Genomic DNA, 15,748 nt, shown 5'->3' with positions numbered 1-15,748 from the left:
AATCATAGAAACAGAGAACTGTTAAGGTTGGAAAAGACCACCATGTTCACCACTAACCGTATCCTCAAGTGCCACACCCACACCTGAACACCTCCAGGGGTGGTGACACAACCCCTGCCCTGGGCAGCCTATTACAATGCCTCACCATCATTTCACTGAAGTAATACAACAAAAGCAACAATCAAAGGCTTACAGCATGGTATTTTCCTCTCTAGGTGTCTGGCTGTTTGGGATTAAAATAAATTTATTTATAGAATATGAGAAATGCATAGGCTTAAGTTTAATAGTAACTTGCTCACAACTTAGCACGAATAGGCCCTGCATGAAACACTATAGGTGGCCTTGAAATGAGCTCCCTTTGTCAGCGTGGCTGGCTCAGCAGGGGAGGAAACAGAGAAAGAGCAGATACTTTCAAATAAGGGCTGAGACTTTGGTACCCAGTAATGCAAAAGAGGTCCCAGGGCTGCACCAAGTCAGAAGATAAGAGCAGTTAATGGCCTGTCCATGTGAACATGGATAAAGAATCCAATGAGGTGTTGGATGATCCCAGACCATAAATTTCCAGTGGATTAAGAGGTGCATGTGGGGGCACTTGTGAAGCTCTTGTGCACAAACTGTGAGGGTATAAAGGCCCAGGGATTTCTCTATTCAGAGTTCCTGTCCAGGGTCACACAGCTCAAGCTAGAATAAACCAAGTCTGCCTCAAACCCAGTATCTGATCTCTGCAACACCAGGGTTTAGTAATAAGAATTGCAGTAGCCAGTATTTCTAAGAAACACTCTAACATGGGGATACCATAGTGCTGTGCAGTATTCATGTTTGCTTAGTGTCTCATAAGGATTTTAGAGAGAATTTGGAAAAATAATTTAACAGGCAAACCTATTTGTCATTTTGGAAAGCTTGGAGCAAATAAACCTTGGTCCACAGGTTGGGGGTGTGTATGTGCTTTTTTGACAGAAGCACTAGAATATGCGACTTCAGAGGAATGACATGGCCACCAGAGATCTTCCCCATTCCTGGCAGCTTTCCTCTTTAGGCAAGAGTAAGCTATTGTGTGACATACCAAGTCTATTAGCCTTGATCCAGTAATGCACCAATTACCTGACTTAATAGGAGAAAAATCGAAGTCTGCATTTAGAAGATAGTCAGTGTGCATATTGAGCCTTCCATCAATAAAAAGCACTAGCACATAAGTTTATGATCCTCCCCAATACCAATCCTACTTTGTACTTTTTGAATTATAAGAAAGTTTGGTTGAGCAGCTGTTTTTAAAAAGTGAAAAGTACAGTGCTGTCAAAATTAAGGGATTATTTGCACAGGAAAGCTTTTCTCTTATTCAAGAACATTCTCAGGCTTTCAGCAAGTAACATGCAAAACACCAAATTGCAATTTAATGTGTTTAGAACAATATATGCATGGTGTGGTGCTTTCTGTAATCTTGAAAATTGTTTTAGTGTCAATTTTCAACAAATAGGCTGGGATTGCTTAGTGGGATGCCATTGAGACATAGTAAGTAAGCCTTTTATGCCTTCCAGAGATTATAAAAATTTAGGTTGTTGTAGGTCTTCAGGTTTCATTTAGCAGTTTTTATCATTTGTTACTGTTTAAAATTACTTGTTAAATAATTTTCACTTGGTCTTGAAACAGAGTGATAGTCTTGTAGTAGATGTTTTACATGATGATAAATTAGAAAATGATATTTTCACCTTTTCTGAATTTTATTTATTTGTCTTTCAAACAGTATCCTCAGACACTTTCCCTAACAATCTATCATTGATTTTCAGTAGTTTACCCTGGTGCAACTTGTTCAGAGTTTGTATGCTTTCTTTGAAGCTAGAAACAAAGAGCATTTTTAAATGAAGAAGCTTCATTTTATAGGCGGTGACTGTGTCTTCAGAAACTGTGGTTCAGTGCTGGTATGCCTGACATTTCCACTGAGCAACAGTATCTGCAGATCTTGCAAGTCACCTGAGTGAGAATAAATAGGAGATTGAGACTTTGGGGTATTTGAACTGTTTCTTTGCAAACCAAAAAGTGTTACATGTAGAAGAAAAAAAGGTGAGTCATGCAACACTATTCTTTTTGGAAAAGTGGTCCAGGAATGAGGTTATAAAAAGAGCCACACTGTCCCTAGAGTTGCCCATTTAAATGTCCAGGCCAGAAGTGAATATTCAGCTTTAATATAATTTTTCAAGATTTTCTGCCTTTACGTAGAACCCAGCCTAACAAAACCAAGCACAATTCATGAAGTCAACATTTACTCTTACACAGAACTGTAAAGATGATGACACAAATTCCTCAGTCAGCACTCTGCACCTGTCAAATCCACTTAGTGCAGACTATTAATTACCACTTCTGCAAAGAAAATAGATGTCCTTGAAACCACCTTTTTTTTTTTCATTTTGTAAATCCCTGAGCAGAATAACTAGGTTAATGGGAAGTGAGTCCTTCCTTTTTGTCCCAGGGCCAAAATCATTCAGTTTAAACTGTAAAAGTATATAAATTTCAAACTGTAAATTTATATGTTTGACTCCACAGGCAGATGTGCTACCTTTTCCCCTAGTGCATATACAGCTACAGCTTCCCTTTTTTAAAAAAAGAAAACACAGACTAGGACTGGTGTCATAAAGGTCAGTCTGCAATTTCATTGCTCTCTGACATTTTCACCTATGAAGAGGCTCCTCCCATTTTATGCAGAGTCAGGGAAAGCCAAGTTCTCTTGGCTCAGGTAAGTAGTAAGTAAACCAGAAGACATCCAGGTCCATGGGGAACCTGCAGTTTTGAGCTGTTCCACCGAAGTGCAAATTCACCTGGCCATGTCCTGGCAGTATTTCCTGAAGGATACCCACCAGCACAGTGTCCAGGGCACCCATCACACCTGGTGCAGAGGTGCCTAGAAGTCCATCCACAGGGACTTGGCACTGACCACCTCAGTTATGGGCACATCCTTAGCCACAGCCACATCTCCCGTGCCCTTGTGTCCCAGGCAGAGAGCCACAGCTCAGGCAAGCAGCAGCATCCTGGACAAGCTTCCCCAAGGAGCTCCATCAGGATGACAGCTGCCTTGCATGAACATGCATCCAAAAAGCCTGAATTCTGTACCCTAGGTGTGAAATTTTTTCTGTATTGTGAATATCAGACATTAGGGAAAATATTTGGATGTCCAGATTGTTTTCTGGCAAGCCACTGTACCAACTTTCCACAAGATAATGCAATTTGTGGTGTTCACACTATTCCAAGTAAACATGCTGTTAATGGATCTTTTGGTGTTACTGCTGCTAGTGTGCTGCCCCATTTATTTTCATTCACAGTGAGCAGGTCTCCAGGTAACCCTACAGATACTGCTATCATGTGATGACAAGGAAAAGAGTTGATTTCTTTACTGAACAGTAAGAATTTTTTGGCTTTTTCCTGAAGTATGGATCCAGACAAAACATATTTTCATTTTCAAGGTCAGTATGTAGAAACTTTACTAGCTTTTAAATAAAGTTCTGTGAATTCTCCCTAATAAACTGCTTGGTTTTGTTCAAAAGTCAGATTAAAAATACTAACTCTGTATAATGGAATCTCAGCAACAGCAATAATTCTTGAAGAAAAACTTTATGAAGATGACTTTAAAATGCTATAATGCTTTCAAAGTTCACTTGCAGCAAAGCATGCCTCTTTTGCAAGGGGGGAACTTGGATATCTGAGAGTCATGTGATGTCAAAACACCTTGGCCACCAGATCATCATTGGAATTGGGTTCAAAGATCTCAGGGATTCCTCCTGCTTTTCTTTCAGTGGACAGTGTGAGACCTCACAAGCTCATTTGGCCTGATAAAGAATGAAGGCAAAAAAAGTGACTGCTGGGTCTAAGAATATAATCCCTAGCACAGCTTTCTGTTCAGACCCACTGTTTTGCCCAGAGAAGCACATTGCACACAGCATCTGCTCCTCACCACCCCTTGCAAATGAAGGACAGAGTGACATCTTGTGTGACAGATAAGGTTAGTCAAAGGGGGATCATTCTCTTTCTTTGCTCTCTGCCTGCCCTGGAGAATATTAACTTTAGAGATATGCCTTGTGTGCAAACAGAGCAGTGTGATCAATCCAAAATTGGCTTTGATACCAATTTCCTAATCTTCTTTAGTTTTTGGCACATCTGGCACTCCAATCAAAAATCCTTGCCTTTGGATTTTGTGTAGTTATATGTCAAGACTTTGGGAGCAGGGATGACTAAGTAAAGCAAGGTAGCAGTGAAAAAATTATGCAGGTATTCTCTACAGCTTCCATAAAACCAGAATTTCAGTTAGAGATGAATGCCTGCATTTGAAATAATAGAATAAACCAAACCAACAGACCACCAGAAAATACCATATCAAAGTGAAGGAATAAAAACCCACCCAACCTTTCCTGAATCTCTGTCAATGCAGAACTCACACTTTCTGTATGTCTGATAGTTGGCATTGTTTACAATATTTCTTTCTGGCAGACAGCTAGATCATATCAATTACACAAGACTTGGGCACGTGCATTTATAAAGTCTCATTAAAAACTGTGTTCTGATTTAGGTACCTGTGGCTCTCTAGACTTTCTCACTCAGTTCAGGAACTGAGAAGCAAACAGCCAGCTTTGAGCCAGAAGTTAAGTTCTCTAAGATACAGCTTTTAATCAATTAGTCAAACAGAAAACCACTTATCTCCAGTTTTCAACACATTTCAAATAACTTCTAGTTTGTATTTCAGGTGGGAGAAAATCAAACTGGACCCCCATCCATAAAGACCTCCCTTAGACCCTGAAATTTCTGAACCCCTACTAATATGATTAATGTTAGAGAAAACCTCAAGAAAACCTGGGGAAAAAGAAAACTTCCAATTTAGGAGAATGGAGTCTTCATCTGCCTGTCTATAAAATTCTGAATATTAGTATTCAAGTACTAGGTATTAATAAATAACAATATAAGCCCTAGATTTTTCCACTCTTACAGCATTTTAGCATGATGAACGTTTTCTCCTCTGCAGTCCTCTCCAATTCAGCAGGTCCTAAGGGTGAGAAATACACATTTCCTTAGGGAATAAGAAGCAGCTGCTTACAAGAAGCACCTTCAGGAAGTCTGGTTTAAAATGTTTGCATGGCAGAAGATTAGATATTCTTACCAGGCCTGATAAATTTGCAGGTGCCTCTTTTCAGCTTGGTTGGAATATCTTTGACTTCTTTATGTGCTGTGGCTCAGTGTTTTTCATACCATTTTAAGAAAATATTGTCACTTTTAGCTGTTCTCAAGTTGTTTCTCACTGAAGAAATATTCATGGTAAAGACTACCTGACTATTCTTTTTTATTCCAGTTAAGCAGGCTTTTTCTGTCTACTGATTTATGAAAGCCCAGCAAAATTGTGTCTGTGGCAGGGAAGACAACATGGTTACACTCCTATTGTAAAAACAACGGAGAGGACTACAACATGTTTCATTTTTATTGACATTTAGGTGATTTTTATGTTGCTGTACATGCCACATGAGGATACATGGGGCTTAGAAGCCCGGCAAAAGCAAAGCTGTCAGTGTTGTTTGAAAACATTTAAAAAATTTCTAATCACAATTGTTTTTCCATTACCAGTTCGGACTGTGAACAGCAAAGCAGTCCTGAGGAGGCAAGAACTGCTTTAAAGTGATGATTAAAAAGAACTTCATCTGTTATGTTGATACTCACTTTTGTAGTAGGTACTAATGAAAGTGTCATATATTTAAGCAAGTATGGAAATTTAGTAAAACTTCTATAAGGATTCTTCAGTTGCTCCTGCATTTCTCCTTGTTAAGGCAGTCAAGAAACTGCAACATTATTAAATATGACCTTGATATGTGAAGAAAGAAATTTACCAATGTCCAAAATAGGGACTTTTTTGTTTTTCAAAAAAGTATCATTAAGTAATTCACCTTCATGAAGTAGCAGTGTGAAAAGTCATGGAAGAAGCAGGCAGTAATTTGTAGGAGCACAGCTAAGGCACCTAGGGAGACAGAGAGCAACATCAGCCTGTCTCAAAACCTCTGGCAACTATTTTCTCAGTTTGCATGATGCTCATGCTCTGTAAGTGTGAACTTATTAGCATTGAGTCTGACTTAAATATTTGGGCTTGGCTAGGTAGATTTCTCAGTACTTTTAATGATGGAATCCAAATGTGTGTAACACTTGGCAGTCTGGTCCTGAAGCTCTCCTGGTTTCACAGTGAGACCTATGTGTGATGCCAGACACTTTGTCAACTTGTATTACATTTACTCATTGCTAGAGCAGTGTAACATGCTCGAGACTATTAAAGTTGCTGCCAAAAAACACGCCACTCCTGTACAGTTAGAAAATTTAATGGCCAGACACACTGTCACTCAAATGCAGTCCCTTTTTAGACATCTATCTGCCAGTATGATAGGAATCATTCCAGGAAAGTTTTATAGTGCCATAAGTGAGACCTTCAGCCCATCACTGTGTCAAATCACATTTCTGTCAAAATGCCAAAGAGTTTTCTCCCTGCACTTCACAGTAAAAAGCAAGTTAAATAATAACCTGCTTCCTGTTCTAATCCAACACATCTAGAAAGCACCGAGCATTCCTGACCTTTTTGCAGGAGCTAACACATTCTTTGCTAATAACCTTGTAATGGAAATATCTACCTCTTCTTTTTATTTGGGAAATTCCAAATAACAGCTATTTGAAGAAAAAAGTTGAGTTGGTGATAGTAGTAAGATTTCCAGAAGCAGTAGTAGTAGCTGTTACCTGACAGCTTTGTTTCCTCTAGAAGTTTATATCCAATTGGAAAACTGTGAATTATTTCAATATTGCTCTGGAGAGTTCTCAGCTATTCAGACAGCAACAAAGAAGTAGACTGTAAGGTCAGTACTTTGGCACACACAGGCACATAGGACAAACATCAGGTACTCTTTCTTACATCCCCAAATGAAAAGACCAATGGGTTGCAGATTTCCATGTGGCATACACACACTGCTGCAGTGTGAAACCAATTTGAGGAGCATCCCATTTGCTTTCTGTTTAACAGAGGCACAGACTATAAAATGACACCAGCCAGAGCCTGCAGAAGGCAACCAGCTTACCTGAGCAGCATCAGCACCTTCATTTAGGCAGAGGTTTTGGGCTGCATCCTAGGTGGGCAGTCCCTCTTCTCAGTCACAGGGATACTGGGACATACATTTCTAGAGCAGAAAGGTGTCAGATTTGGGACAAGATGAAATTTAGAGTCTGAGATTGCTGCTTTTTTTAATTATGGAGGGAAAGGCTGAAGAAGTGTGAGGTATGAGTCAGGGCATACAGAAGGTGAGTGAAAATGGGGACAGGAGAATTCAGGCTTAGCCCAGACTTGCACCCAGCTGGAGAGAGCACACTGGTGACAGCTGGGAGCTCTGAATCAGCACTTAGACTGAACCAGCCCTATTGACTTTAATATATCTCAGTTAGACAAAGACCAATATTGAAGCCTGTAGTTAATTGCAGTAATGTGACATCCTTTTCATGCTAAGAGCTCCCCAAGCACAGGTTACAGAGCCATATTTCTGAGGTGAGCAGGTTCTTCAGGTTATAGCATCAGTTTTCCATTCCCCTGAGATCAGTGACACACCAGGCACAACTACATAATCACAGCACAGACAACCTGCACCCCCCACAAGAATCATGCCATCCATTAGTAAGGTCAGCCAGCACTGCTTTTGCTGGGTTCTCAAAATTTACATCATGTCTCCCCCTATTTAGTACCTTTATTTGCTAAATAGGTGCATCTGTGCTTCCTACAGTAAATTTGGCTGAGCTCAGTGGATTTGGCTCTTTGAATCCAGAGCAGCCAAATTATCTAGCAGTAGCAATTTCCATGCAGGTGCACCTTCTTTTCTACTTATCCTGCATTAGCTATTGTTCTCCTTTTGGTGCTCTGTTCTAGGAGAAAGAGCACGGTGCACAGATTGTGTGATTGAGCTTTCTCCTTGTTGTGCCCTTGGCAATGAAAACGATCCCCAGAAGGGGGTAAACCCAGGTAATGGGTCATCCTGTAGCAGGGGCAGATGCCCAGCTTAATTTTCACTAGCTCTAAGATAAGCCCAAGAAGTGCTTTCACAAAATCCCAAACTCTTCATTGCTGTTACCCGAGGAGGTGAAGAGCAGCCTGATGGGCCCCTTTGCAAAAGGATGTTTGATGTTCAGTGGCTGGGATGAGGACACAGGGAAGGGCTTGTACTGAGGAATATGATCTCCCACACCAAATGAAAATTCCAGGTCTGGGCTCAGTGAAGGAAAGGGGTTTTACCAGAGACAGTTTTGAGAACAGATGTTTCTTTAACGTCCTGATATTCAGAATTGGTTTTGATGTCTGCTTCTTCTTACCTAATTTGCTTTGGTGTTCTAATTTTCAAGTTTTCTCCTCCAAGAGAAACAGCCTATTACAAGTTTTAAGATCATACAGATAAATGCCAATTTTATTTTCCTGTGATTATCATCATCTATATTTGACAGTTACTTTTCCTACATGAAAAAAGGAAGATAACAGAGTTCAAAACCTACTTATCCCAGGGGGCTGAGAGAGATTGGTAGGCTCTGCCTCTCTATTGTAACCTTTACAATGTGTCAATTATTGTCAGTTATACAAGGACAATTATTCTTATGAATCTAGAGATTTGTCTAGGATTATAGTTAATCATCTTGCTAAAATATACTAATCACTCCAGTTTGTAGGGTAACAATTCAATAAAATTAATTTGCACCTTAAATTTTTCATCCTACAGTGCTAACACATTTAAAAATATTATTTAATTTCCTATATTTCCAATTATATATTTCCAATATATTCCAATCCAACTTTAAATAAAATTTCACAGGAGCATTAAGGAATTTTGTTAGTTCAGCTGTTTGCACTCCAGCCCCTCACACTGTTCAATAGTGGAACTGTGAGCACTTCAAGGGGCAACTCAGCTGCATCATTGGCTCAAGAAAAGCCTGACTGTGGCAGCACAAAGAAAGTCTGTCAAGCATCTCCTCCTGAGGCTGCTTGTGGTTTACACTCACTACCTGTAAAGTTTGTGTCTGAATGGGATTGGAAATCATCTTCATTAAAAGAGATAGCACTAAACAGCAACATGTGGAGTGGGTGCAATAACCTTTGTTCCCTGAGTAGAAAGCAGAAGGGAGGATGGCTCAGGGCCATGTCCCAGCTGGCACCAGGCTGGTGGCACCGAGGCTGCTCATCCCCTGGCAGCCCACACAGCACTGCAGCTTCCTGATGGCATTTAAATGGTGTCTTTTGCTTCCTCAGTTGCTCTATTCCAGGCTGGGAAGTGCTAGCACCCTCTCTCACCTTCAGGACTGGTGACCTAAAGAAGTTGGTTGTTTTCCAAAGGCAGGGAATGGCTAGAGTGGAGATGCCACAGCTCAGGAGGAGGGAAGCAGCTGCAGGAAGCTGGGAGTGAGTGGGCTGGGTCACACACAACCAGCTGCTAATTCCTAGGCCAGCTCAAGAGTCAGCTGAGGCAAAAGGTGCCAGGCAAAATCTAATTTCTGGCTGAAGGGTATTAATAACCATGGATAAAATTACCCAATATTTTGTGGGGGGAATTCAGCTCCACCTCTTCTTAAGAGTCTTTTTAACTTAAGGATTATCATGAACAGAAGCCAATGCTTATAGGACCCTGTCAGGCAAGGAAGGGAAGCCTATGGGAATTGCTGCTGCCCAGCAGCACTGCCACCCCCACACGGTTGAAAAGCCTCCTCCGTGCCAAGTTGTAAAGTAGCTGTTTCTACTTCAAACAGAATTCCTGCCTGCCTTTGAGCCACAGCTCTCCTGTATGAAAGGTATCATCTCTCTCACCAGCCTTCACACTTTCCTCATCAACACACCTCGGTCCAGTTTCCAGCCCCAGGGTCCTTATTCAGAGGAGAAGCAGACATTGGAGCCTCACACTTCTCCGTGGCCCTGCAGAGACTGCTGATCGTTCCTGCAGGCAGGAGCACTGCCCATCACTCCCACCCAGCCATACTCTCCATACTCTCTCCTTGGCTTTCGGTGCTTGGTATTTGCAGGACCCATGAACTGCAGGACCTCCAACCACAGCCCCCCTGCTCCCAAGGCAGGCCCCTGGAGCATAAACGCCCCAGACCGAGGCTAAAAGTGAGAGCTGTCAGCACAGTTGTGATGGCGGTGGCATGGCCAAGGAAAGCCCAGGAACACCAGACACCCTCAGCCATGCCAGCCCGGCAGCAGCAAGCCCACGTCTGTCGCAGGCTCCACACACAGGGATGTGCAGGGAAGCAGCTGCCCCTGCAGCTGGACAGCCTGGTGGGAGGGGAGCAGGGGAGAGCAGGGCCTGCTCACACCCCCGGCAGCTCCACGAGAAGAGTGAAAGGATTCTGTAACTTCAGCAGAGCACGGACTTCTGGGGGTGGTTTATGGCACTGTCTCGCCTTGTTTCGTATGTGCAAATTTCAGTCCTGGCTCTCACAGAGTGTGGTGCTCATGGACATTTCATACACGCAGTAGCCCATAAAAATTACTGTATAGAGTTGTGTTCAGTCCTTTGACCTGTTAGCATAACAAAAAATTCATCTGAACCTTTTGCTCATCCACAAATGAATTAATAAGAAAACCACAGAAGATGAAATTTAAGTAACAGAACTTAAAATACACTTTCAAGTATTTACTGTCTTACTTCCATGTAGAACTTTTTTAAAGTGCTAAGTGCTATGATCTCACATTAAGAAATATTTGCTCCTTTTAGAATTGAAAGAAGAACAAAAGGAGAACATAAAACTGTTTTCTTAATAACCAAAAATATACCAAATCAAGAATTTGGATATTATCATCCAGAGGTATGAGCCTGATATTTCACACCTGACTTCTACAAATAAACAGAAGTCTGCTACAGGACTGATACGTGCATGTTAATGAAAAGCCATTTTACACAACTCTTCAAACAACAATATTTAATAATTTTCACAACAAAATCACTTTGTACCTCACCAATGTTTTCTGATTTTCTTTAAATATAAACCCAAGCACTTTTAAAAGCAGCAGTTTATATCCACACGTTTAGTGCATATTTGATATTCTTTAACAATGGATAATCTATGTCTTATGTGAGATACTATTATTATAATGAAATGCAGCAAGAAGAGCTTGTATTTCTACAGTGTCCTTTCCCAGAATAACCAACTTGCAAAGCAAAGCATTTTCACAAAAAACTTATTTAACCATCTTTTACAAAGCATGATTTGTTAGACTTCTAAGTTAGATTTATAAAATGACAAGTTAACATCTCAACAGGGGAAAAAAAAGTAATATAATTTTTTTTTCTTTTGGAATCTAGTTCCAAATTCAGACTTCTATTTTCAAAAGATGGAACACTTCTGAGATGTCTGTTATACTTCTGAGGCACAGCTCAGGAATCAATACTTTATCTACCACAGATACAATAGTTTATCGCTTTCCAGGGAATTAGGAATCCAGAGCTGTTAATTTCTGGATCAATATGGCAAATGTATAACTACCAACCCAAACAAAATTCTTATTCCTTATCCCTTAATTTTCTTTTGTTTCCCTAACTCTGCTACTAACTTTACAAAAATCATGGAAGTAATGTAGAAATCCTTATTGCTGGAAAGCTATGCAGGACTCTCCTTCTTTGTACAAAAATATTTTAATGTAGATATTTAGAAATTTTACATAAGAACATTTCAGTGATAAAATATTTTATTAGTGTTTCTGTTTGAGTACATTGAGCAATGTATTGTGACTTAAAAAAAAATTCTCAAGTTTCGTTACCCAATCTTTAAATCTCAGACACCACTGTTACAATAGAAGCAGATGCTCTGAAAGAGAAAATCATCCCAACATCCAGGTTCTATACTGCCAGTTGAGACCCATAAAGCCAGATTCGGGTATGGTGGAGTGTATTTTATGTATCTATGCATATCAAAAAGATTTTGGGAATTCTGCCAACCATATGTGAATGTGACCAGCCAACTGCATACATACTACATCTCACCCAGCTCCTGGCAGGCAGGGTGGTTCATGTTGATACAGGGTGTGCTGCTGGAGCCCGCTCTAGCATTTGGTGGGATGACAAGTAGATCCTTTGTGTGTGGGGTTTTGTTACTTGGAAGCATCACCAACACCACTTACCCACTCACTCCATGCTATGCAAAAATATTTGTTATTTAAACACTTTATAAACTTAACAGAGATTGCTGACAAGATATGAGATACTCTGTGGTTAGTTAAGAACACATGAAACCACAACCAGGAAAATGTGAAATTTTGAAAGAATGAAAGCAAACAGAGAAACTGAAGTAAGCATCAGGTTCAACAGAATGTTGAGAAGAAAGTCCTGCTGCAAAAATAGACTAAGAAGTGTAGCGGTCTGTAAGTGTACAATATCATAGCAGACAATACCACGTCAACAGCAAATGAAACTGTCACACAACAGAGAACCTTGTGCATGAAATAATACAACTTTTTATTCATGTTTTATAGATTACTTTTATTTATTTTTGCTTTAATAATGCATATTCTGTTCACTCTGTGCAAAATTGGGGACAGAGGTGGGTGTTTAAATCATCTAATGAAAATCAAGCGGAGATGAACATTCAGGTTGAGGGAGAGGCCTATCCAAACCAGGAAAGCTAAAAAGCCACAGCTGCTCAAGACAAAGCTGCTCTCAGCTGTGCCCTTTTGTCCTGCCACCTGGCACAAACGCGCTCTCCTGACCGAGCAGCTGAGCACTGGCAAGGTGACCTCCGCCGGACACCGGGGACAGGAGCTGTCGTGGTAGCTACATGGGAGACCTGGCCTCAACCGGCTCCAGTCAGTGTGTGGCAAAGAAAGGCACAAATCATTGCAAAGACCAGACTTCTGTTGGTTTGTTTCCTTCTTGTAAATACATTACTGTACACAATGTAAGTTTGAGTTGTAGGGGATTCAGGGACATAAAATTGCATATTTAACAGAACTTAAAATCATAACAAAAAGTAGGCTGTTCAATCTTGAAGCAAAAATAATCCCTCCAGCCCCAACATTGACATTCATTCCTGGCCATATGCAGTACAAACATTTTAAAATCTGTGACAAAAGACAATTAAAAACCAAAAGTCAAAATCATAAAGCTTGTAAACAGATAATCTGAAATACACTTTATTTATGGAAAAATATCATCAAAATAGTACCACTATGGACTAAACTGCCTGAGTTTTCATTTCACCTAGGATCTTGAAGTAGAGAGCCTTTAGCACAAGAAGATCAATTTCAGTCACAACTAGTGCCGCACAGCACGGCTTTGGGTAGAAATTTTGTTCTCGTTGGTATTTTTGTTGTGCTATCAAAAACTGTTGTGCTAATCCTTCAAATAAAGGGATGTTGAGGCAATTCTTAAATCATTTGGCACAAAGTTATTTTGGCTGGGGCATAAATTTGAGTCTCAGTCATGAAGAATAATGCAACATTCCACCTATCAAGTATTCACTTTGATTGAAGAGCTTTCTTTATGTCATTAACTTCCATCTAAAAACAAACAGAAGAAAAAGTATTTGATTAAATTAGATGCTTTAGCAAACTGAGGCACAGTTGGTGCCACTTGAAAAGCACATGTTCCATCTTGTCCAGAGGTGTCAACTACAGGCTTTATACTACTGTTATTTCCACAGATTTCACAAATTGAGGTGCTTCTCAGCTGTGTAAGATGACCATTCACAGCTTCCTCCCTCAGACAATGACAAGTATAGTCATTGAATGTACTGCAAGACCTTTCAATCTCTTTAAATTACAACTTTTACAAGCAACACAGCTCACTGCCTGGCATTGCTGCACAATGAGCACTGTGTCCATGCACTGACAGGTCACTTACAGCCAGCACAATAAACTGCACTGCTGGCACTGAGCACTGGTACCTGAGGGACAAAACCCATCATCTCTCTTCTACAGGGAGGGTTCTTGCTGTAGGAATGGTGGTTACCTTCTACAACTATCAAACCTGTGCCCAGGCACCTTAAAGGCTCTGATGGATGTACAGCCATGTGGTAAGAGGATGTGGCTGTAACCATCAACAGCCCTAGCTGTCCACTTGATCCCTCTGACAGACACAGAAAACCCTAAGGCAGGGGTCCTAGATTTATTCAAACACACCTGTTTCAACCTGTGTTTAACTGTGCTATCATCAAGGCAGACCTCTTTAATGCGTGGACTGAGAGCTGTGCTACTTCCTGACTATCAGAACACTCTGAAACTAATGCAACTTTTGTTTGCTAACTCTCATCTTCATGTAAAGCTAATAATGCTGTCTTGGCTAGCATCTGAACATTTACCAGTATAAACAACATTTGAACTGGAGTAAAAGCATTCAGCTGTAAGATCATTATTTTCAACCCTTCAGTGCAGGTCTCTGCATAAAGATGTAAACTTATCTCTGGATAACTCTGAAGAGTCTCACCTGTTAGACTAAATCAAGAATGGCTATTAAAATAGTTCACTGTGTTTTATCTGAATAAATTTCAGTTTTAGCTGAAAAAGAGTTATGTGCAATTAGAAGATATGTTCCTATGTGATTGGATACAAAGTCCTTTAGGCAGCCCTGGAGCATAGATGTTGAGGATCCCCAGTTCTGCCACCCTTTGCCATGTTCCCAAATACTTTACAGAGAGGAAAGAGTTCCAGTGAAATTACATTTCAATATTCTATATCTAGTTCAAAGTACAGTTGCTCTATAGCATCAAAATATAAAATATAATCAATACCAAACCACTTACCAAGTACATGGAATAGAAGAGTATAGCATAGCATAGATTAGAATAGAATAGTTTTGGTTGGAATGGGCCTATAATGACCCTTTAGTCCATCTCCCTGACCAGGTTAAAGCATGTTAGTAAGGGCATTGTTTAAATCCCTCTCCAAAACCCCAAAAAGCAGTTTCAACGTCATTCCACATCAAAGCAACATCATTAATGATTCCAGCAAAGGCCAAGCTCCATGAACCCCACAAGCAGGGCAGCAGGATACCTGGCAAATGACTAAGCCAGCACGACAACATCTAGAGCTAAGGTGCTGTACAAACTATGGTAGCAGTAACTGGGTTCCTAATCAGAGCCCCTTCTTTTATATTGCTCAGGATGCTTTAGTAAAGACAACCTTGAGTACAGCCTGTAAAGCAGACATTAAAATTTCGCTATATGAAATAATATTCCAAGTGTATTAACACTGAGACAAGCCTACTACAAAATATAAAGCTTTGGCAGAAAGTAAGTAACTTAAGGCATGATTTCATTTGTTACAAAATCAAACAACTAAAACTGAGACCAAAAAAAATCATAGCTTGAATCTTGTATTGTGCTTAATTTTTTAAAAATTGCATACCTACTTGTGCTGATAAATTTTTAGATAATTATCAGGCTTTTCAGTAAGAACCCAGTATTGCATTATATATGACACAAACTTGCAATGCCATGAAGGGAACAGGTATATCCCTTTCAGAAATATTGGTAGTTTTTAATTCACTGGAATCTAAGTATCTTAGCAGAGTTTTATGTCCCACGTCAGGCTAAATTAAACCTGCCAACACATCTCTAACATTATAAATAATTTAAGTACCTGCAATCGTAGACGGATCTTCTTCTCTTCATCCAACTCAGAGAGCAACTGTTTAATCTCTTTTCTGTCAAAAGAATGCAAAAGAAGCTTGGCATGGAAATGACTACACTAGTAAAATACAAAAGATTTTCTCTTGGAGACATATTTTTCCCA

The 15,748-nt window shown here is 40.1% G+C and overlaps 1 protein-coding gene and 1 long non-coding RNA gene across 5 annotated transcripts in view; both read right to left on the bottom strand.

Moving 5' to 3' along the window:
• Nucleotides 1-1,694: 1,694 nt before the first annotated feature.
• LOC138117925 (uncharacterized) lies at nt 1,695-7,402 on the bottom strand. Of its 2 annotated transcripts, XR_011154921.1 has the most exons (5): nt 7,295-7,402; nt 7,080-7,178; nt 5,913-5,983; nt 4,967-5,023; nt 1,695-1,968 (listed from the first exon to the last, which is right to left on the bottom strand). It is a non-coding gene; the product is annotated as an uncharacterized lncRNA (long non-coding RNA). The 2 variants fall into 2 exon arrangements; XR_011154919.1 differs by having other exon boundaries at nt 7,080-7,402.
• A 3,527-nt stretch (nt 7,403-10,929) lies between these two features.
• SH3KBP1 (SH3 domain containing kinase binding protein 1) overlaps nt 10,930-15,748 on the bottom strand; it is a 215,602-nt gene continuing 210,783 nt past the window's right edge. For all 3 annotated transcript variants that reach the window (XM_069001636.1, XM_069001711.1, XM_069001788.1), the window contains 2 exons: nt 15,596-15,659; nt 10,930-13,516 (listed from right to left, as the gene is read on the bottom strand). In XM_069001636.1, the coding sequence (XP_068857737.1) occupies nt 13,475-13,516; nt 15,596-15,659 (106 nt within the window). In that variant the 3' untranslated portion in view covers nt 10,930-13,474. The remainder of the gene's footprint in view (nt 13,517-15,595; nt 15,660-15,748) is intronic.

This window comes from Aphelocoma coerulescens, chromosome 1 (genome assembly GCF_041296385.1).
Source record: "Aphelocoma coerulescens isolate FSJ_1873_10779 chromosome 1, UR_Acoe_1.0, whole genome shotgun sequence".
NCBI classification, from domain to species: domain Eukaryota; kingdom Metazoa; phylum Chordata; class Aves; order Passeriformes; family Corvidae; genus Aphelocoma; species Aphelocoma coerulescens.
Note: the sequence above shows the minus strand (reverse complement) of the source record. Positions and strands in the feature narration are given on the sequence as shown.